The sequence below is a fragment of the Bombus fervidus genome, chromosome 1 (assembly GCF_041682495.2).
Source record: "Bombus fervidus isolate BK054 chromosome 1, iyBomFerv1, whole genome shotgun sequence".
Lineage (NCBI taxonomy): Eukaryota > Metazoa > Arthropoda > Insecta > Hymenoptera > Apidae > Bombus > Bombus fervidus.
Genome location: NC_091517.1, coordinates 19,407,667 through 19,431,934, shown reverse-complemented (window position 1 = coordinate 19,431,934; position 24,268 = coordinate 19,407,667). Strand labels below are relative to the sequence as shown.

At 29.6% G+C, this 24,268-nt stretch overlaps 3 protein-coding genes across 6 annotated transcripts; 1 reads left to right on the top strand and 2 right to left on the bottom strand.

Moving 5' to 3' along the window:
* Window positions 1-986: 986 nt before the first annotated feature.
* On the top strand, window positions 987-13,922 carry LOC139989409 (uncharacterized). 2 transcript variants are annotated; one of them, XM_072007780.1, is made up of 21 exons: window positions 987-1,188; window positions 6,816-6,964; window positions 7,046-7,103; window positions 7,221-7,291; window positions 7,902-8,078; window positions 8,260-8,358; window positions 9,717-9,815; window positions 10,105-10,203; window positions 10,364-10,462; window positions 10,532-10,630; window positions 10,780-10,878; window positions 10,983-11,081; window positions 11,208-11,306; window positions 11,411-11,509; window positions 11,689-11,787; window positions 11,895-11,996; window positions 12,432-12,530; window positions 12,623-12,721; window positions 12,800-12,904; window positions 13,091-13,350; window positions 13,741-13,922. In XM_072007780.1, exons 2-21 carry the CDS (start codon window positions 6,856-6,858, stop codon window positions 13,822-13,824), a joined length of 2,154 nt encoding a protein of 717 aa, XP_071863881.1. In that variant the 5' UTR covers window positions 987-1,188; window positions 6,816-6,855; the 3' UTR covers window positions 13,825-13,922. The 2 variants fall into 2 exon arrangements, with proteins under 2 accessions (XP_071863881.1, XP_071863872.1); XM_072007771.1 differs by lacking the exon at window positions 11,895-11,996 and having other exon boundaries at window positions 988-1,188.
* Window positions 13,923-14,309: 387 nt separating this feature from the next.
* Window positions 14,310-17,535, bottom strand: LOC139989432 (N-acetylglucosamine-6-phosphate deacetylase). Its single transcript, XM_072007814.1, has 7 exons — window positions 16,842-17,535; window positions 16,290-16,564; window positions 15,968-16,097; window positions 15,818-15,906; window positions 15,593-15,737; window positions 15,321-15,497; window positions 14,310-15,097 (listed from the first exon to the last, which is right to left on the bottom strand). Exons 1-7 carry the CDS (start codon window positions 17,050-17,052, stop codon window positions 14,898-14,900), a joined length of 1,227 nt encoding a protein of 408 aa, XP_071863915.1. The 5' UTR covers window positions 17,053-17,535; the 3' UTR covers window positions 14,310-14,897.
* An 836-nt stretch (window positions 17,536-18,371) lies between these two features.
* On the bottom strand, window positions 18,372-23,118 carry Nap1 (Nucleosome assembly protein 1). 3 transcript variants are annotated; one of them, XM_072007840.1, is made up of 9 exons: window positions 22,978-23,118; window positions 21,443-21,606; window positions 20,202-20,494; window positions 19,907-20,060; window positions 19,626-19,763; window positions 19,380-19,527; window positions 19,165-19,284; window positions 18,913-19,026; window positions 18,372-18,686 (listed from the first exon to the last, which is right to left on the bottom strand). In XM_072007840.1, the coding sequence occupies exons 2-9, from the start codon at window positions 21,593-21,595 to the stop codon at window positions 18,676-18,678; spliced, it is 1,131 nt and encodes a 376-aa protein (XP_071863941.1). In that variant the 5' UTR covers window positions 21,596-21,606; window positions 22,978-23,118; the 3' UTR covers window positions 18,372-18,675. The 3 variants fall into 3 exon arrangements, with proteins under 3 accessions (XP_071863941.1, XP_071863929.1, XP_071863952.1); XM_072007828.1 differs by having other exon boundaries at window positions 18,372-19,026; XM_072007851.1 differs by lacking the exon at window positions 21,443-21,606 and having other exon boundaries at window positions 18,372-19,026; window positions 22,978-23,101.
* Between the last annotated feature and the right edge of the window lie 1,150 nt (window positions 23,119-24,268).

Here is a 24,268-nt window from a genome sequence, read left to right as displayed (position 1 = left end):
ACGTTTGTCTATATAGACGCAATGTTTCAAAGCACAATTGCAAATAACACTACATGTTTATCAATTCCTAATCCGTATCTATCCATATCTATCTAATCCTATACCCTATCAATTTTTTACCTGTGTATTTGACGACTAAGAGCGGAAGTATGTTTTACATTCACTTGTGTATATCGTCACTTAAAACGATAACGTGAGCCCCTAATTTTAGCTGACTTTTGTCCTGAGCACACAGGATACAAGGCCAAAAGAGTCGAGGATGAAAACCAAGACCGTTAGGGTGCGTGGGTTGCGAAATACAGTATATATACATTCCCAATAAAGGAGCCAAGGAGATATCTTTTTATGTAAATAGATGACATAGGTTGCTTTCTAAAATGCAACTTTTATATCAATATCTTGTTACTTTCCAAGAAGGAATCAAGTTATATATCTTAATTTCTTTTGTACTTAAGTTATTTCCTCCTTTTCCTATAATACGTTGAAAAATGTAATATTTTATACAATATGATAAATTTGCAATACTAATATTTAAAACTATAAATTTACTTTTACTTTATCTCCAGATAATTTTTGTTAATTTTAGTCATATTCGCGTTTCTTATTCCTTATTGCAGTCAAAATTAACTTTGGCATTAAAAATTCGCATTAATATTTTGCATTAAAAATTAATTTTTCGTGCAATTATTTATTTACTGAATTTCGTGGATATATAAGAAGGTAATCAGACTTAAAATAAAATCCAAGGTCCGTAACATAGCAATATGGTTCCTTTTTAATGTATGGTATTTTTCTTCGTGTTATTTAAATAAAAAAGAAAAATTCAAGGAGTATTCAGTGGCAAGGTTCGATTCCGAAAACAAGGGACCCAAATTTGTTACCCGTTAAGGATAACCGCGGTGCAAGGACGCATGCGCGAAATGATTCAAACGCAGTAGAGATTTAAAGATCGTGTGGTAGGGATAAACAAGCACATGCTGCGATAGCGCTACGTTTAATTCAATCTTCAGTCGCTCAGGAACTCACGTCGGGTGCAGGTATCGCAATAACGAATCTAGTGCTTCTGTGTTTCTCTAATAAATATCTCTAACGCATTCGTGATTTGATCAGTCAGCTTGTTATTGTTCACGGCTTTCTTTGAGAACCCAATACAGTATTTCATCAAGCTATACATTTCGCGAAATCAAGGTAAGTGACAGATTTAACACCTTGCTTTGTGACAGCCAATCACATTTATCATACAGATTGTAATTACAATTTAATAAAAACCTTAGTTTTAATTTTTTGAGCTATGGGTTATTAAGTACAAACTAGGCTATTAAGTACAAAAATGTGTATTTTTCAATATTGAATCATTTTGTATAGTGTTATAGCAGTACATACCAAATTTTTACTGAAATTTGTATTTAAAAGATCTTAAGAGAATAATCGAGATTTGATAAACATACTGTTAACTAATTAGATGACGAACCGGTATTCCTGGATAGATTTCTAGAAAAGTCAACCATCTTGCGTACATAAAGTTATATACACGAACACGTATTTCGATATTAACAAAACTGTTTATGATGAAAATCTTATTATCAACGAATTTTATTCTAAAAGTTGTTTAATGTCAAATACAAAAACGAAATATAATTCAGGATATTTAATTAGTTAATTACGTAGAGAATGATAAGTAATGTTAAACAATTAGTAACTGAGTGGTCGATAATATAATAATTAAAATTTGGTAATTTCTCAGACAAAAATTAATCTATTGGTAAAAATTTATCAATGCTGAAGATGTAGCTTTTTCTCGTGTAAATTATAAAAGGAGATATTTTCCTTAATTAATTAAGTTGTCACTCGAGTTATTGCACTTCGATGCAATGTGTCCGTACTCCTAGCATTTGAAGCATCTGGTCACCCTTGCTTTTCGTTGGTCAGTCCGCACTTAGGTAATTTTTGTTTCCGCATAGAAAGCATTCTCGCACCCGCTCCTGCGCTGCTTCGTCGCGATTTGTCCTCTTGGATCTTTCTTCAACTCGTTTCCTTTTCGTCTTCGCACTTTCTTTCATAGCTTCGGACATGGTAAGCTTCTCTTTTAACTCTCAAATGTTCTTGGCGCCATAAAGTATCACTCTGTTGGTCTCTTCGTCACGAATTCCGACGATGATGTATCTTATTATGACCGAATTTTCCATACTCACTTGCTTCGCTATGTCTAACATCTTGTAGACATACTCCTAGTATCGGTTTCCTTCTTAGTTCGATGCAACAACTCTTTATGTACCCTGTACACGTCCACTTTTTGTTCAAATTCCGTACTCAGCATTTTCTTCATTATTTGCTAACTTGTACGACACCTTTCGTAGTCGACGAACAATTTTGCCGAACCACGTAAAAGCTTCTTCGCGTATATTACGCGCTGCACATCAGTCCAATCGCAGAGATAGCACATCTCCTCAAACTCCGACAACCAGCTTTACACATTGACGTTGTCGTCACCGCTGAACGTGTTCATGGATTCTTCCACGTCCCTAAATGTTAAAACATACGCGCTTCTGCTGTCGACTCTCACGCGTGTTTCGAACAGGTCGCGCTCTTCTTCATCTTCTTCTTCTTCGTCTTCGCCGTGCTGAATCTCCAAAGCGATGAAAACTCTTATGAATGATCCATGGTCAAGTACATTTTTCCCAAGTACCCCGTGTCGTAAAAGAACACGGGCCGATCCGTCACTTTTTCCCAGGGGTCCCCCCCCTCCCCCGATATTATAATTTCATTCGTCAATTCATTCTTAAAGAATAAAATTTTAATCTATGACAAACCAACTTTGAAAATTGCATAACTTTGTCGAACACAATATTATCCTTTATTTTTGTTATCAATTTAATTTTAATAGGTAATTGGGAGAAAATACGGAATAAAAATATTCACCGGTGTGTCGTCAAGGATATTTCGAGTTCAATTATATTAATACTGTAGGACTGCGTAAGACAGCTTTACTGATGAGCAACTCTGACAATGAGTAATCCAAGCTGTAAACAAATATTATGTCACCATGGCGTAATAATGAATTCGCCGCCGGTGACATTATAGAAGAACATAAATGGTGATTTATCTAGTAGTACTATTATTGCGTTGATAAAATCGGTGAATCATGTGATCGACGAGATCGAATTGTGCAAATACATAATTCATGATAAGCTATAAAAAGTAAATTGTCGCGGTATTTCATATGTAAACGATCGTTGATCGACAAGACAAATAAAAAGGTGATTTCTGGCCTAAAAATAAGTACTTTCCTCTTGTCCAAGATAATAGCGAAACAAATGATCTTAAATTTTAATCTCGATAAGAGAACAAGTACATTTCTAAATATCGATTGTAACTTTGAATTCTGTAGTTACCTTAACATTGATATAGGCTGATTCATTGAAAATATTCATTTATTTCTAAGTATTTTTTGCTGTTGTCGAATCTATTCTTTTTTTAGCCGAGTCAAAATTATTTGTATATATCTATAGATTATCGAAATCAATTTACATTACGTAATGGAACTTTACTGTGAAAGCTTATAATTCGATTGCGGATTTTTATGCATTTATAAAAAGTTTAAAAATAAAAACGTATAAAATGCATATAATACCTATTTAGGTTATAAAAATATGAATTTTCGTAAACCTCTACGGTCTAGTTACAATCACTTAATACCACAATCGTATAATTATTAGTACCAGACAAGTCAAGGCTTTAAGACAAATAATCATCAATTATACCCATACTATGAGTCCTTCGAATTGATTAAAGGTGTGAACAACAGAATCTTCAAAGAAATGTTTGAAAAACTTGATTGCAATATACAATACAGTCCCTGGTCAAAAAATTAGGACCACTCACAATTTTCAACATCCTTCGTATTTTTAGTAAAATTTTGAAGGTTTGAACATAATTTTCTTACAAATTGTATTAATTATTAATGTGCCTCACACGTACACATATTAATAATTTATGTATATTATGTATAACATTGTATTATTTTTTATTATGGCGAGTTTACATATTGTTTACATGAAGATGATATTCCTATGCGTGACGAGCGGTTGAGGACCGAATACATGTTTATGTTAGGATATCAGTAACAAGTGATAAGTTATTAAGCGAATGCACCATTTGGATCTGTATTGGATCTGTTATGAAGTGTGATATTATTAAAACGGATCAGTCGTGCGTATATCGTTGAAAAATTGAAGACAGACAGTTAAGTGAGAGAAATAAAAAAGAGAAGTGAGCCTAAGTTATAAAAAATTAATATGGGAAAACACAAATTATTAATATGTATGTGTGTGCTTTAGTAACTAATAAAAATTATTATTAAATTACATTCAAGCCTTTAAATTTTACTAAAAACACTAAAGATGTTGAAAATTGTACTTGGCCCTAATTTTTTGATCGGGGACTCTAAAAGGTTATCCAAGACAGTGTAGACAAAAATAGTATCATTTGATTCCTCATCAATTTTGTTCAATCTATTCACTATTTTCTCTGCGTGTTTAAGCGAGACATTTCGAAATGGTCGAGTCCTTTCATGATCTAAACAATGGTGAACGATCTAATGAAACGCGTACATGCCCGTATGTAAATCCTTTGATTTGCATGCGTGTGTGGATAAAAAGATTCGTGGCGTTTCATCGTCCGAATACGGAGATGAAAGTTAGTTGATGATAGAGTTGAGCGTAGCCGGGGAGGAAACTGTGTGACTAAAGAGAAGTAATACTAAGAGCATTAGAATTTTTTCTTAATTTGGTAGATAAAATCTATTTGAATTTTAACCTATTTTTCTATATTCCACTTTCTGTAGTATGCCATATATAGTCAGATCATAAGCCCACTATGTACGATTGATCAATAGTCTCTCGTGTTCGCCATATTGGGCAAATCCGATTAAATGATCGATTCTCGATAATCGTCTTGTATAATTTTCAAGACGTAACTCGGTCATGTGACTTTCAACCTTTTTTCCCTCGTCGCATAAATAGCGATTTATTCTCAATCTAGTTCGATCCTCATGAATGTATTATCAATACTTAACTGGTATTACCATATTACATACATATTTAAGAAAAAAGTGTTTTAATCCTAATTCAATAGTGGTGATATTACAAAGTCGAAGATTTAACATTATGTAACATGTATTTTACTATATACACGTTATATATTTATCGATGATTTGTGAAATAGGATGGATTAATTAATAATCCATCGTATTTTTCCTCTTTTTAATAATGCTAATATAAACATATAGATAGATTCTCTCTAATGTCCATTTTCTTTGATGATTTTAGAATATGTCTGTCTGTATTAGTATTACTAAATTTCGTAATTTTATTCTAAATTTATTATACGATGTAACACCCCCATTAACCATAAATATAAAACATAATCTCAATGATCTTATATATATTTTAACAACTACATCCCAAAATCTATTTTACATTTTAGATACGACATATACGCAATAATAAATCACGTAAGTTTCCATAATCCAGATTAACTGGAAGATCGTACCACTTACAATTATTAGAATATCGTTAGTGCATGTGTATGGAGTAACAAAATACTATAAGTAGGTCATGAGTCATCCATTTGACCTGCATTTGTTTGACGTATTTGAACGCTATACAATTTGTGATATTCATGCTTTATTCAGTTCAATGTCGAATGGTGGGCGATTCTGGATACCTACCATGGACATATTCTTATATGGTTGTTCGTGAGTCGTTTCTTTCGTGGCCCGACTTTCGAGGTCGTGTTGATTGCACGATTTCAAAGGAGGCTCCTCGATTATCTCATGGAAAAAAGGCATAACTTTTCGATGTATATTATGTATATATTAATTGCCCTTTCTAAACGAGATACCAATTATTCGTCTATTTCATATTGTGCAAAAATCAACGATTTTGATTACATAAGTACTCCAAATGTCGTTGTAGAATATTCTATTCTTTAAATGACGTAAATGATAGAAGAAATGGTACGTAGTTTCTTAAGGAGAGATCTTAAGAAAATCGTAAAAAATTGCGATTTCCAACCGTAGCTCATAGCAACGTTAACTGATCTCTTAAATCGTATTGCTTAAATTTTCATTATAGACTCAGATAAAAAAGTTGTAAAAAACGACCTTTGCTTTGTTCTTCGCGTTCCGACCAATTGCAATTTTTGCAAAAATTTGTCTACACATTACCTAGTGAATTAATTCTTCTGATTTCTCAAGAAAGATCAAATCGTTTGGTTCAATTTTATAAAAGTTATTCAATTTTAAAGAGTACGAATATTCATACGACTCAGGGTATGTATACGATAAAGTTTCATACTTTGTATTCCAATCTTGTTTCATCAAACAAAAAAGTATAATATATTGTAAAAAAAATTTCGCACAGAATTGAGACAACAATTTTTCAAACTTAAAAAATTGTTTAACAATGAGATGGAATTAAAGATGATGCAAAGAACGCAGTAAACTTAAGAACAGTACAATGAAAAACGATCTGAAGAGCGCACGTGGAGAATTAGCTAATCTCTAAGAACCATCCTAATTCTACACGTGCATTCTTAGAATCGTCCTTCACTCGCAAGCCATATTTTAAGATAAACGTTAGTCACAATTTGATTCACAGCTATCACATATCAGAATTATAATATTTTTCTGTACTATTAGTTTCAATATAAATATCAATATAGTTATATTATCCATTCTTTAAATTTGTTTAATTTTCCAAAATCACTTAGATAAGTTTTAGCAGTTAATTTGAGTAATTGTTTCTTATATGTAGAGAAAAATAAAAAGTATATCATCGAAGACAAACATCGAAAATGGGTGGCATGACACAAAGACCGTGGACACCAACAAAGAGGCGAGGTCCTATCGCTGCAGAGTATAGTAGCCCGGGTCCTGCTTGTGTAACATTACCGCCATTAATCGGTAATCTTAATTTTTATATTTAAATCTTTCTTTTGTATTAAAATTTATTGAAAAAATTTTAAATATGAATCAAATTCGTAGGAAAAACTGTTCCCGACTCGAAACGAGGCAGAGCACCCGCTTTCTCGTTTGGGAGCAGGTACGTAAGTTCAGTTACAAATTCCGCGGCTTAGTTCCCGAAAAAAAAAATTGATTTTTTTAAATTTAAATGAATAATTTTATTAAATTGGTATAATGATTGTGTACTCATTTTTAGACACGCGACGAAAAATGACAGTCCTGGACCGGGTCCTGGTCAATACAACGTTTCCGGGCTTAGTGCCAAAGGTAGATAATATGATCTACTTATCAATTTTTTACAACGTAACCATTTATTCCGAACTCACCATTATATATTTTCCACTTATTCAAGTGTAAGTTCATCAATACTTTTGCTGCTATTTGATTTATTAATATAACATATGTATATGTATGTACAATGTACATAATAGCTTTGTCGTCTACAAAAGATTAACATGCTATCTATCGTGAACAGAAATTAAAGCCACAAAAATAAACATAAATACTGCTGTGTAATCACAAAATGAATTCTATAGATAGCGGTATTCCGAGTTCTATGAAGTATCGATCAAACTTCAGAACAGTAATATCCTGCAAGAATGCGACTTTTAATGTGCGTTATTCACGAAATTCCGTTGCTTTTCTACCAATAATTGCTTCTTCTTGAGACTCTTAATATTGTACATTTTATAATAACTTCTATGATGATAAAATCGATTAAAAACATAATCAATACTTTTAAAAAATGCTTATTTTCAAGTTAATTTAATTTTTGATTACTTTCAAATTGAAACAATCTTTTAAATTTATTATTTTCTAATTAAACCTCGTTCATATTGATGATAGAACTTGTTAAATTCTGTATTCATTTTTGCAGGAAAAGATGCTGCACAAGCATCATCGTTGCATGGTCGCACGAAATCCACGAAACAGGAAGTGACACCAGCTCCTGGCGATTATAATCCGGAAAAAGCCGGAAAGATTATTCTGGATAGCTCACCGAAATATTCATTCGGCATCAAAACGCAAACCGAGAAGATTAGTTGTACACCTGGTGAGTACTATAGATATACGTTAATATTTACATATACGTATATATGTAAATAATATTTTACATATACGTATTCAAAATCCTTTGTTATCCTCCATAAATCATTATTTATAATCTTGTTTATGTAATATTTTTTAATATCTTCATTAAAACATATTTATGATAAATGTCGACTTAATCGCAGCACCAAATGATTACTGCACCGAAAAGGTGAATCTCGACAAAACCCCCGAATATAGTTTTGGGTTGAAACCTGTACTGGACAAATCAAGCGATATACCTGGTAATTAATTAAATCAAAACAATAAATCTTGCATCTGTACGACTTTATATCTCTACAGATATTAATTAAATAATAACTAATACAGTTATCTATTTTTCATATCTTGAGAAAAATAAGACTTACTTTAAATTTTCTCATTAGTATAACAAATAGATGTACAGGACATTGTAAAATATGCATGTCAGTCAAGCAGGAAACAATAAGGGATGATGAAAAGAATATCTTCTTTGTCTAATAAGCTATCTATTTTCATGTCTTAATGATTAAATCTAAAAGATTGAAATTTTAAACACCTGTTAACGAGTAACTCGCTATACATCAATCCGTATTATCGACATTGTTATCTGGAAAGATGCTCGTCGAAAGCTTTAATTAGTTGGCAGTAAAGATTTTCATTTCTAGAGAGCGAGATTAGATATAAGTGCGTGTAGATTAAATTAAGCAAAACAGATTCCTCTCATTATTTCCTATTATCTCTCGCTTGATTAACCAACATTGTTTAAAAAGTCTGTACATCTTTTTCCCTACAGTTTAATAAAATTAAATTGGTTTTAAGGTAATTAAATCGATTTGAATGTATATTTTCTAAATATACTTTACTAATAATTCTGTAACCTAGAATACTACAATAATTCAAACGGTATTAGAATAAAAAGAAGTTTACAATAAATTAACAAAAAGTACGTTTGTCATGAGAGGAAAATGATTCCTTAGGAAGAATCGATGACATGCTGCATGATCTCCATTGATTGTAGCGATTCGATCGCCTAGAAGTATTATGAAGAATTCTGCGAAAGTACAAATATAAACTCGAAGAATAAACATTGTTCGATGTTTAGGTATTATATTTCTTGAATCTTTCCTTTAAGTGACGACAATATTCTATCCAGCTTCTTATCTTACTTTTGCGATTGTAGCTTGGTGATCTTGAATTAATACACACTGCATCTCTGCTATTCGAACTTTTCTATCTTCTAAATTATTGTTGTATTTTTGGCAAGTATGTAGAATGATGCAAATCAAAATGATTGGCTTGCAACCTATTTAATAATTGAATTGCATGTATAGTAACTTGCACTTATGATATTTATTTGATATTGTATTACAAAATTAAAAGAAGAAATCCTTAAACATAAATTATGTAGTAACTGCATTCCTTTGTAGATATTAATAAGTATACTTTAAATTTTATTTTTATGAAATAATTTTTCTTCTTTCACTGTAATCGTTTTGTGATATATTATTTTTTATTACTTTCGTTATTATTTGTTTCGCTAAAAAGAAAAATGCATAATTAAATTAAAATGTTGGTTTTATTTATGATGAAATTAATAATTATTTGTATATTATGATATCAGCACCTGGTACTTACTCTCCGGAAAAGGTAAGATTGAACAATACACCGCAGTTCAGTTTTGGACTCAGGCCTTCCCTCGAAAAACCGAGCGACACCCCAGGTAATTAAGGCAAACATAAAACACTTGTTTAAAATTTTGTTGACCGAATTTAATTAAATCTGTAAAAGCATTCCTTTTCAAACATATTTTCTACCAATTGTTGTTAAATAACATATTGAAACTTAATTAATTTTATTGCAAATTCATGATTTGCTGTACATTTGTTCGGTCGACAAAGTAATAATCACGAATTTATTATCACAGCCGTGTAACTTTGTCTGTGATAATATATAATGTACATTATTTACGAATTGTAGTATCACCAGCACATGTCAATTTATTTTTATAGCACCTGGCACATATAGCCCTGAAAAAGTCAATTTGGATAAGGGTCCTCAATACAGCCTCACTGGGAAAGGACGAGTAGAAAAACCTGACAACACCCCTGGTATGCGAATTTTTACATATTATTGAAGTGTAATATTTTGATAACAAAATATTAATTTTGATTTTAAATAATTTATAACTAATGTTTAAAAAGTTTCATTAATGACTGCATAAAATGAAAGGTATTTATCTATTATTAAATTTCAAAAAATGATTCTTAGCGCCAGGTACATATTGTCCAGAAAAAGTAAAATTGGATACAACACCGCAATTTACTTTTGGTCTGAGGACACCTCTCGAAAAAATAAGCGACACTCCAGGTAATTGCATGAAGAATATAGTTGTAGATTTTTATTGCAATTGTTACATCACATGCATCTTTTTTACAGCCCCTGGTACTTACAATCCTGAAAAAGTCAATTTGGATAAGAGTCCCCAGTATAGTTTAAGCGGAAGACTTTTTTATGATAAAGTAGACAATAATCCAGGTCTGTAGATACAAGCTTGGAATTTGAAAAATTAATTTTAATAAATTAAACATTGTGTTGGAAGAAACAAATAGTAACTTTTGTAAAAAAATTAGTTTTATATGTAGATTTTTAAGTTTTAAACATAAATAAAGAAAATTAATTTTTAGCACCAGGAACTTACGCACCTGAAAAAGTAAATCTTGATAAGGCACCACAGTATAGTTTTGGAATAAGAACACCTCTTGATAAACCAAACACTAATCCAGGTATAGTTATTATAGCCACTCTACTACCATTTTTGTCATTAATTTTTTTTTTGTTAGTTTACAAAAGGATTACTTTACTGCTTCTGTGTATTATTCTCCTACAGCACCTGGAGATTATTGTCCAGAAAAGGTGAACTTGAGTAAAGGTCCAGAATATAGCTTAAGTGGTAAAGGATATTCTGAGAAACCAATTGATAACCCTGGTCAGTACAATCAGTTCTCTATTTATTTTGTATTTACTTAGTTTGGTATTTTGTTACTTAATTATATAATAATTTTTAATTAGCATCTAATCCTTAGTGGATATTTTACATTTTCTTCTATCATAGCACCAGGTACGTACAGTCCTGAAAAAGTAAATTTAAACAAAGGTCCACGATATAGTTTGTATGGGAAAGGAATTTCAGAAAAACCAAACGATAATCCAGGTGAATTCTTTTATCTTTTTTTAGATTTTCTTGATAGTTTGATTTATTATTTAATATATTATTCTTTTAGATTAATGTCTTCTTGTATTTAATTTTTTCAATAGCACCAGGCACTTATAGTCCTGAGAAAGTAAATTTGGACAAAGGTCCTCAATTCAGTTTATCTGGTAAAGGTTTACCAGAGAAGCCTAATGATAATCCAGGTGATTAAAGTAAAAAATTCAATCTTCCCATTTCCTCTACATAACAAGATATTAGCTATTGCTAATAATTTATTAATTAATTAATAATATTATTAATTAATTAAATAATTTATTCATTTATTAATTATTCCTACAACAATTGTAGTAAAGAGACTTAGATATTCTACTTATTATCACAGCACCTGGAACATACAGCCCTGAGAAGGTAAATTTAGATAAAGGGCCCCAATATAGCTTATCAGGAAAAGGTACACTGGAAAAATCCAATGATAACCCAGGTGAATTTTATTTAGTGCAAATTGCAGCAGCTTCTTATTTTGGAAAAGTTGGTTTAGATTTTAACACTCTGTAGAAACAATTACTAATGATTTGATTGCTTCGGTAGGCCCTGCTGATTACTATCCAGAGAAAGTACTAAATTTGGAACATAAACCTTATTTCAGTTTTGGTAATAGAAAGCCCTTGGAAAAGCCTAGGGATACACCAGGTAACGGTGTTGACTAACAAATTATTACTAAACTACCGCAAGGCTAGATTCTAAAACAGTTCCTAATTAAAAACATTTCATGCTTCTGATATATGGTGCAATTTTTAATTCAACCATGTTAAAGCTTCAGCTCTTATATTTTTTTCCTCACTTCTCTTTTGCTTACAGCTTTATAACTGCTGTATAACTGTATTGTAATATTTTGTTTTTAAAATTACAAAGTGTTTATGAATTTCATATATCATTTTAAATTTCGCAAATTGTAAAAAAAATCTTATTGATGATACTTACAGTTACAAAATTACTGAAATTGTTTTTTCAATCACATATATGTTATAATACTGTGCTATAATTTATAATAGCTACATAAGCGAGTATCATTTTTTCTACATCTTTTTTACGATTGCATTAGTATTCCTTTCTTCCATTTTGTAGCTCCTGGTACTTATTCTCCAGAAAAAGTCAATTTAGATAAATCGCCACGTTATTCGTTTGGTTTAAAAACATCTTACGAAAAAACTAGTGATATACCTGGTAAGTAATATTCATAAAAGTAAATCATAAAATTTATAGAACGTTTATGATGATGCACAAAAGTCACTTATTTTGATACATTAAAAATTTAGCACCAGGAAGTTATCATCCTGAAAAGGTAAATTTGAATAAATCACCTCATTATAGTTTTGGAGTTAAGCCTGAAGTACATGAAACGGATTCTATACCAGGTACGGTAGTCTTTTAAAACTTATTATATTTTGTTCATTTTGTGTATTTGTTCAATACATTTAATATTTGGTTTAAAGGTCCAGGTGAATACAGTCCAGAAAAAGCTATGCTTTTATTAGAAAAAGCATTGCGATTTACTTTTGGTCTTAGAACAAGTATAAATAGACCAGATGATATTCCAGGTAAATTTACAGGATTTGTTTCTTTGTTTCTGCTGCTAGTTTATCTTTTCTTTGCGCAGTTATACAAATAATGTCTATTATTCAAAATGCTATATCTTTTTTGTATATAAAATGATTATTAATTTCTAAGGAAAATATTTATAATCTAACATCAGTGAAGTCGCTACTATTTTTATTCTGTTCCAGCTCCGAACGTTTATAATATTCCTTCTGCTCTCGGCGGAACAAAGGAAGGAAACAAAAAAGCAGCACCGGCTTACTCTATCTCTGGTAGACAGAAAGTTTCTACAGATGATCGTGTTTTAGTTCCTGGGCCTGGAACATACGAAGCTGTTAAACCAGATGCAGTCAGAGTGAAAAGCCCTGCTTATAGCATAAGTACCCGCTATCAGCTGCCCGATGATCATTCCCAGATTCCAGGACCTGGAGCTCATTGTCCAGAAAAAGTACTTCTAATTTCTTCCTACTGTATTCAAAAACTAAAAAACTCAAAAGTTTCAGAACTTGTTCAATAGACATCGCCTAATAAATTGTATAATTATTTTTAAGGGTATACAACCAGAAATCGCATCTATCTGACGTTCGAGTTGTATGGATCTCAATAGTATATATATCTCAACATAATAATATCAGTATTCGTGAAAGTTCAGAATAAACTATGTTGAAACTAATTATTTATGTTTATATCTAATGAATATCGGTATTCTGATGAAAAATACTTTTGAGATCCTAATTCGATTTCAGAAAAAGTGCACGACTGGACCAGATATTAGTTTTCTTATGATTATTAACTTTTTATGGAACACTCGTATAGCGGTAAAAACTACCTTTTACAGGTAATTCTTGACATTCCTCCAGCACATTCATTTGGTATTAGACACTCACCATATATATGCAACCTGAAGGACGTCGTTTATTAACATAAGAACCTTACGCGACTTGGCTTTCATCGTCGTTCTACCTTGAAAGAACAGACCACATACAATTGATGCAACAATAACAATATTTTATTGTGAAACAGTAACTTCTCATGCAAACAACTGATTTCTGAACGCTTTGCTAAAATGACTACAAAATATTGTTTAATGTGTAATTAAAATATTGATGTTACTAACTGTTCAAATATAAGAAGAAAAATATATTTCTAAATTAAAAAAAAAAAAACACATTTAACAATTTTATGTATATTACAAATTGTAATAATGATGATATTAATTAGATGACATCTTTCACATATACTGATATCAAATGAAATAGTAACCTACCCTTTCTATTTTTTCATATATACTATATTTATTTCAAAAATTTGACGAAATAAATATTCTACACATTAAACCTACTTTATATGTACAACTCAACCTTAGAAAAACGATCAAGGATATTTTGTAATAAATGGTATAATGCATGAATTAAAAATAACAATTTATTTGTACATATTTTGAAACTGTTTGTTATCTAAATATTTTAAAACGAATAACATTTTTTGTCGAAATAGATATACATCCTATTTGTACCTAACTATAAAAATTAACACCTTTATGTTGTTAATTTGAAGATAAAAATTATATAGTTGTTTTTGACTTTGTATCATTAAAGCCATATTCCCTCGAATACAATAAAGGTAAAAATTAATCTTTATTTTATATGTATCAAAATATAAGTACGTTCGTAAAAAATACTTTTATATAAAATGCGTATATAATTGTATATCTTACAATATGAATAGATAGATGAATAAAATTATGGCTAGAACGATATTCACAGCCGTCGTGCATTATACACGAAAAGTGTAATATTTAAGGCATGTAAAGTACATGCTCATATAATTAATACAAGTGGGTAAATGACCACATTTTTTTCTGAATGTTTTGTGAAATCAATTCCGCCAGTTTCCCTAATAAAAGTGACCAATTGTTGAGTAATATTGACATAGACACAGGAATTCCTATGTCCATGAGCATTAAGCAATTATTTGAATAGTATGTTCTGTGTTTTACTGACAATATTCAACATACTTGCAATTACAATGAACACATTCTCCCGCTATCCACGTCGATAATAGTTCTAAATTTTTATTCAACATTACCATATCAGCATCTGCTTCATAGTTTAAGACTCCTTTAGTCTTTTCAATACCTAGGGTTCTTGCCGGATGGAGAGTCGCGGCTTCTAAAGATTCTACTATTGAACAGCCTATAAAAAATAAATAATATTGTATAGTAATTAGATATAAGTAGTATACTTAAATATTCTTCCATAAGAATATTGAGACAGTAATCTTCATCAATATACAGGGCTGTTTGCAAGATATTATAGTAAAGAACAAAAGCTAATAAAAGATATTAATATTTCTTGAGAAGATGAAAATTGAATTTAAAAGATCTATATATCATACATGTCATATTGTTTAAATTACCTGTTACTTCTTTGAAATGACGAACGCATTTCGACATTTCTGCTGTACTTCCACACAGTATATCTGTCTCAGCAATATATGCGCGTCCCGAGCGCATTTCGATCTTAAGCTGTCCTAATTGATGTATACCTTCTTCTAATCCTAGTGCTGACAGTGCATCAGTAACTAAAACAAGACCTAAAACGCAAAATTAAATAATAATTTTAAAATCTTTTTAATTACTAATTAAGACAGGTAAGGATTGTCTTATAAAAAAAGATACACATATATACCTTCAGGGTGGGTTCTATGAGCTATACGCAATGCTGCTGGATGAGTATGAATTCCATCTGCAATTATGCCATAATGGATAATTTTTCCAGGATGAACTTGATCAGATGTTAAGAGACCAACTAATCCTGGATCTCTATGATGAAACTATAAATACAAATTTATCATTTATGCTTGACTGATGATTTATACTTTTTATAAAATAGAAAATTATTTTGTATAATTACTGGTAACATTGCATTAAAAAGATGGGTAATAAAGGATGCTCCATTCTTTACAGCCTCTTCTCCTTCTTTCAAATTTGCTACAGAATGTCCTAAAATATTTAGACTTAGAAAAGATATTAAATTATTAAAATTGGGATAGTTATATCTTACCAAGAGAAACTGTAATATTTCTTTTACACAGTTCTGTAATCACAGATTGGGCATTAGGAAGTTCAGGTGCCAATGTTACAAGACAAACATTTTCTAAACTTCCATACATATCACTTAATGACTTGAAACCCTAAAATACACATATATAAAAAGATAATTAAAAATATTAGATTTATATATGCGTTTGAAGCATGAAAATTTTTATGAATAGAAATAATAGTAATTTATACATTCACATGTGAATATTTACTGATGCATTAAGATTTATTTCATATTCATACATAGATCAAATGCATGCATTGAAAATATTTTGGAGACTTGCTTTTTCAAATTGTTTTATATGATTCTCTGGATGAGCTCCCTTTTTACTTGGACTAATGAAAGGTCCTTCTAAATGAACTCCTAATACAGTTGCACCATGTTTCCCACCTTTTGTTCTCTTAATGTTTGGTAATATCTTATGATATGTTTCACTAGGTGATGTAACCAAAGTTGGACAAAATGATGTTACACCAAATTCAAGCAATTTTTTGGCTACTTTATTAATTCCTTCTTGTACATCATTAACATTATGTGTAAAATCTATTCCAAAACCACCTAGTAAGTAAAATAATAGTTACAAAGTGTAATTGTACGTACAATTAGGTTTGTAATATTTTTGTACAAAGTTAATATTTATCGTAGAAGCATTGTACAAATATCCTATTGCATAAATATTTTGAAATAAGGAATATTTTATATTAATACCTTATTATCTAATAACGTATACCAAAATTTTGTATACTAATATATGTAATGTAGAATAATAACATTTACAACAAATTATACTAGATTATAATGAAATTATTATTGTTATTATACTTGCATTATATACCATTGATTTGAAGATCAATGTATCCAGGAGAAATTAACGCGCCGTTGCAATCGATTCTTATATGTGGTTTGACTTTTTCATCGTAAAAAATTTTTTCTGGGTCAACGACTTTCCCATCGCGAACCCATAAATCTTCGTTTAAGATTTTCCCCTCGCGTAAAATACAACAATTGTAAAACTGTTTTAAAATTTGTTGATCTTTTCGAGACATATTCACTTAGCAAAAATCCTTTCGCGTCAAAATACACGAGATTATCTTTATTCAGGGAATAAAAAGAAAAAAAGAAAAAAATGCTTATCAGTGCACTTTACTTATCGCATTATTGGTCACGAGCACAATTATTATACTGTAAAATTTATAAAGATATACAGATAGAGTGCGTGAGCGAGCTGAAAAAGCGATATAGAAATAGAAAGAGAGCGCTACGTAGAGGCTTCTTGTGTGCTCGTTTAATCCCGTATGCACATTCATATAGTCAATATGTCGGTGTAACACCGATCAATGAGCAGCGTCAGTATGCATGCTATTAGATAAACGTCACTATGCAGCGTTATTTTTCTATTTCCATATCGCATCCACTTACACGGTAATGTATGACGCGTAATTTATCTTTATATCTCTATGGTAAAGCTGTAAAGGTCTATAAAATAGAGCAATGACCGGTAACATTAATTATCATAATTCTTCAAAGATGTCACTAAATGAAACAATGTATTTTTTTGTATTTCGAAAAAGACGAAAATAGTTGATTTTTAAATTAGTTTACACTTTGTTACACAAGTGCGGAAATCGCATGACATTTCTGATTTACTTATACATTTATACAATACATAGAATATAATAAAATATAATTGCCGATAAACTTATTCGTATTATCGCGATATATATTTTATTGTATAAGAAAGATATACATATATTTAATGTTAAGAGCTATATATGTTATTATTTTTACTAAGCTACGGATGCTTCTCAATTTTAATATTGCACTAGAAAAAAGGTGTTAGTACCATTTCTGTAAATTTAAGTAAATTTTACTGGAAAAAGTAAATTTGGTGTACTTTATTGGTGTACATTATTACACAATTCCAAAAACTATAATAATCCTTTGCGTCTGTTTTTTAAACTTTGTTTCTCATGTGAAACATGATAAATCCAATGAAAGTGTGAAATAATCTTCAATTATTTACTACTTACCTGACCAACACCGATAGAACTTATTTAATTCATATTTAAGTACAATACACAAAAGTATTACACGAAATTTCATAAAACCTATTATAAAGGTAACACAGCAAGTTTGATCGGTTTCGAAGTCTATTATAATTCAAGATTATAACAAATTGGATTGAAAACAATTTAATATAAAACTGTATAAAAAGGACATGATTTTTTGTAACTTAAGCAAATTCTAAGAACTTACGGGAAAAGAACAATGTTAAAAAAATGCAACAAGGAAAAAAGAAAAGAAACAGGAGAGGAAAATGGCACTACAGAAGTTGTTACATGGCAAGAAGAAACAAAGCGCTATCTGCTGTTTGCGTTTTTTTCAATTTTTGTATTAAAAATGCTTTAACAGTACCCAAAAATTTCTTCATAGATCAACGTGCGTTTTGAAAAAAATTCAACTAACTTTGTTTGTATATAAACGTAACAATAGTATAAAATGAAGCAATTAAAAATGACAATGATTATGTAGAGCTAAGAGCGCAATTAGTTTATACTTATATGATATTAAATCTTAGGCTGTTAATGAGCCGTATTTTCTACTCATCGTCAACGTCAGATAAAGGGAGGGTACGCATAATTTTTTTTGTCACCGGTATGTCGAAGAATCTAGGCTTGATCTGGAATAGGAGATATGATACGATATTAGATGATTGATACGAACAGGATTACGTTGGAGCCACAGGTGCAGGATGATATCTAGGCAGTTATCGGTCAGGTTTTATGTGTTTCTGTTTCTGTGTATGTCTGTGTGTATGTACGCACGAATAATTTTTTTTAGCAAAATTTATATGTAATTCTACTGTTGTTTACAGTCATTAGGATCAGTTCCCTGTTGTTTCCCACCTGATGGTGCATTATTCGGAGAAGATTCCTCATCATCTTCATCTTCTTCCTCAGGGTCGTCCTCATCACCTTCTTCTTCCTCGTAGTCTTCGTCTTCGTCTTCTAAGCCTTCTCCTAAAATGTCATTTTTTTATTCGTTACTCATTATATGTCAATAAATTACTTTTACTAGCCAATAGTTTTGAGAGTTCTTACAAAACTCGAAAAAACTTTGTATTTTTTCTTAAATATTAACTTCGCTTTGTGAAATACCTGTATAATACAGTACAGCTCTAGGAATTATACGTTCTCTTATATAATGGCCAATTTCGAAGTCACTGGATAATAAAGCTTGAGTGTCATCATCTATTTCTGCTTCAGAATCATCTGGCACTAGAAAAATAGTTTACAATTAATAACAATAGTAATATATATTATCACCAATATGTAAGTAAAACATAAAGTATAAAAATATTGATTTGACTTACCAATTGGTGGACTGAAAAAGTTGAAAAACGAGTCGTTCTGAACAGTTTTTGTTACAGTTCTTATGGACCCTCGAGATTTATGTTTCTGATTCTTTTTTATAGTTTTTACTGTAACATTTTTTCCTTTTTTCCAGTCAATCACACAACCCTATACAAATGGTTAGGATGAATATATGTACTTTTGAATAAATTCTTTCTTCATGTAGAAAATGAAACATATAAACTTAGATTAAAAATAATATTTACCTTACATTTGTATATTTCGGGTCCTTCAAAACTAAATGGGTCATTTTTTTCTGGGGTGCACTTCATATGGTACTCTTTTGTTAAAACTGAATTAGAAAAGTACTCATTTGGCTCGAAATGGAATTCAAGAACAAAGCCCTACAAAAAATCTTATCATCTTTAATGAAATTCTTTTTATTTCATTTCTATTTATGTTTCACAATTTTATTTATATATCAATTGTATAGGTAGGTTTTCATTTAAATGTAGATATTTAATGATTTGTTTCTTTTCCAACTTACCATTGGATTAGATTCAAGAAATATTACTTTAATATCATACAAATGTTTGAGTATTGGTTCATCATGTTCCTGAACCATGTCAGCTAATGTTTCAACATTTTTAAATATTGTCAACCAGAAATCTGGGATCCCTTTAATATCTTCATTTTCACTCCTAAAATAATTAAGTTTTGTTAGTAGAGTGCCTAACATTTGAACATTCATAAAAAGTAGTGTGAAAGAAAACAATAATTTTTAATCTTATACTCTTGCAGCAAAATTCTTAGTTTATTTAAAGAAAATAAAATGGTCATACTCTTCTTTTTTAGATTCTTTATCATCTTCGAGATTCGCTTTTGTTTTCAAATCATTAGTTAATCCTTCTTCTTCATCATCACTCTCCCATACACATTGTTCATCTGTTGGTTCATAGACGCCAGATATTATATCACTCCTCTTTTCATAGAGAGGAGCACACATTTTGTAATAAGCACATTCCAAGGCATGTACTTCCTCATAGAATTTTGCTTCAATATTAGTCGTAACTAATTGCAACTGTTTCAAAGCTTTAATTCTGCGCTTTACAGGAGCTGGAAGATTCTGCATTTGCTATAAAAATTGAATGTTTCCTTTTAACATTGGCTTTCAAAAATAATATAAAAAATATAATCAATATTTTTTAATATTAAATTTGTTTAAATACTAGAAATTGAACATATGTAATATTTTATATCTTAATTATTTAATATATTTAATTAAAATATTTAAATCAAACAGTAAATAAAATTTAAACTTATTGGGATATGGAATGTAATAAAAAACTTAGTTATTAATATTTTTATATATATAATTGAAGAAATATTCAATTCTAATCTACTGCGGTGCATAATTCATGGCCTGCATTAATAGCTGATTAAACAAGCAACAAATTTAATAACACATGTAAATAGGAATTACTTTGGACAAAACAAAAAAATAATAAAATTGTTGTAAGGGAACAAAATTACATGGATTCAGTTGATCAAATTATATTAGAGAACTACAAAAATTTTTTTGTCCAATTGATTCAAGTTTAAAGAAAAACATAAAAAATAATAATTGTACAAAAACTTATTAAAAAATGAGTTTATAATACTTGACAAAGCAACATTCAATTTTCTTAAATAAAGATCATTTTTTACTCAATAGGCAAAAGATCATTATTTTTTTTTGAAGTTCCAAATCAATATGATCCATTTACTTAATCTGATTTATACAAATTGTTCTGTAGAATACTAAAATATTTAAATATCAAATAAAATAGACACATTAAAACATTATCATCAAGGATTAAATGAATTATATGAGTCTTTAAACAAAATTCAATATTGATCATTATAATGAGACACAAAAGTTATATACAATGATTAAAACCTTTAATTTAATAGCTTCAATTTCAGTTAAAAGCTTTCAAATTATATTTAACTATGTCTTTTTCCATTAATTGTAAAAGGTTCTGTTTAGAAAGTTATTAACCATTGATATCTGTTTATTATTTGCAATATGAAATTTGAATACCTCTATTCCAGGTGCAGTGCGATCTTGTAGAGCAGCTAACACATCAGCTCTATTTAAAATTTTGGAGAAAAGCTCTGGGGCTTTGTTCTCATCTTCATCTTCAACAGATTCCATTTCACTATTTTCACCAGCACGCTCTGGATCAGTTGTCATAGTACTATAATCTAGATTTATTTTTTTCTTTTGTAAAAAAGACACTTGTATAATCAGAAAGTAATTTTGTTGGGCAAAAGTAGAGTATAAGATGAAAAAAAAAAGGGTACTTAAGTTAAAAGATTAAAAAGTTTTTTAGCAGTCATTTAATTCTATATATATATATATATATATATATATATATATATATATCTTTGAATAAGTTTTACACTTTGTAAAAGATACAAAATTCCAAAATAATATATGATTTTACTGTTGTGTTAGATGTTTCATCTTTGCTTAAATATTGTTAAAAATCTTTTCTTACTTAAGGTCAAATATATTATATTTAACATAAGTAAAATAAATTAATCAAAATATTAATGAACTGATGATATTATGGTATGTATGTAATGTAATAAATTTTGAATATGCCTATTTTTAGCTCATTCACTTCAATTTTAATTAAAAGACATTAAATATATGAAAATATTTTTTTTGTTTTACAATATATATGCAGTAACCTTAATAAAATTACTTTAAATAGTAATTAAGCAAGTATTTCATTTTATCAACATATATATTTATTTCTAAAATCATAGTAAAATACAATGACAATTACTTGTTTGAAAAACATATTTCAACCGAATTTTTTCAATCAATTGGAGATTAACATATATGTATGAATTCCTTATTGCAAGGAAAAAGAAAGTGGTATAGGAAACGAACAAAACGAACATATATACTGAAAAAAATGATTAAATCTATATGTGCAAACACCTAAAAGAAGGAGTAAACTACAAAAAAAATTCATAGAGCAATAAAGAACACAGCAAAAAGCAAGAAACTATCAATCAATCTACAAACATACTGAAATTAAATTGTACGTTGCGATATATTCTCTATTAAACGTGCATGGCAAATATCGGAAATCTTGTCTAAGTACATACTATGAACGAAATAAAGGTTCTCTAAAATCATCTACTCTTGACAAATTTCCTTAATTCGAATTAATTTCTGCATGGACGTTGAACTGACATTTGAAAGTCACCATATTCGCGAGGAAGAAAGGTTATTTGCTAGGGCACGCAGAGATCATGAAAAAAGCGGAAATCACATTAATTCATCAATTATTTGTCGGAACCAGCTATGTCACATTTATTATACGTTCGTTTTATTTCTTTTTATACATTTATTAAAGAAATACAGAAGTCGCGAAGCTATCGCAAGGTTCAATTTTTCGACACAAAGAGCGTGCACATGGGACAGACAAAAAAAGCAATTTTCGGGGTTATAAATGTGTGAAAACTAAAAAAATAAGGAATAATTGTTTTCGAGTAAAAGCATTATTTTTGAATATTTAAATTTTAAAATAAAAGCATTAAAACAAAGGGCAAACGTACCTTTTAAGACTGCACAAAGAAAGAGTCACGGAACGAACAACCAACCGGTCGTTGTGTCGGTACTTTCGTTAGAGTAAGTCGCACAATACGAAATTACTTCTTCCTCTATCCTTTTCTGTTCTCCTCAAGTACTACTATCATGCGATCCAAAAAATCCCTAGGTACATTTTTCAAACGCCAATTTAATAAGCATTGTCAACGTAATAAATGTTAAAGAAAAGTAGATTGTCATGCTTTTTAAACCATATATATTTCACAAATTTTTTTTAAATATCCATTTATATATTATATATATTTTTGAAAGAAAAAAATATTTTCTTAAACAATTCCAATTTGTAAAATACTGAAAGTAGAACACGAAACACGAAGATTGAAAAATCGAAAAATTCCTAGATAATTTTTTTCGAATACGAACTTATAACGGGTTTTAATATAGTAAATATTAAATTAAGATAAGCATTTCTAGAATGAAATGTTTATTTAAAATATTCAAATTTTAATTTGTAAAATAATAGAAGAAATGGATAGTGAAATGATTTTAAAATTATCTAGTGAAATATTAGACTTGTAATTAAAAAATTATGAGCTTTTAATAATAATTCTAATTTTATAACCATTAATTTTTACTTATCGAAATTTAGCAAAATGTAAATGCAGCTTTATATTAATAATTATTAAAAAAAATTAATTTCTCATAAAAGCATTTGTGGCATTAAATATATATATACATAAAATTTGAAAAACTGAAATTCTAATATAAATCAAATGTAGTTTTATTTTATAATACAAAAAAGAGTGTAAATAAAAAAGATCTTAAATTACGCATGGCGTTTTAATGAATATACATAGTAGCATAGAGGAAATTTCCTCTCTAATAGTGGAAAATATTAAATCGAACTAATTGATTCTAGAACCTTGTTCGTGTTCTGGTTGTAGTATTAGAGATGAGTAGCTAGCATTTCTGATAGCATATACATAGTAGGTATTCATTCTAACCATGATTCTAATGAATTTGAAGTAAGAAAATCGGTAAAGTGGCCAATAATATTCTTTTTCAGTCATTGTAGCATTTTTTCGTTATATCATACTCCAGTATATTTTCCTTTTTTAAAGGAAAAGAACAAAGGCTATCAAATAATTTGAGTCAGAAGTGGTAAATTTAACTGATCACGTGATCTCTAACTATTGACTGTTATCAACTCGCTAATGAATTATTTCGTATCATTGTAGAAAATTTCCAACTCCTATTTTCCTTTTCTATTTTTATAAAGAATGTATAGTAAATGGTGTC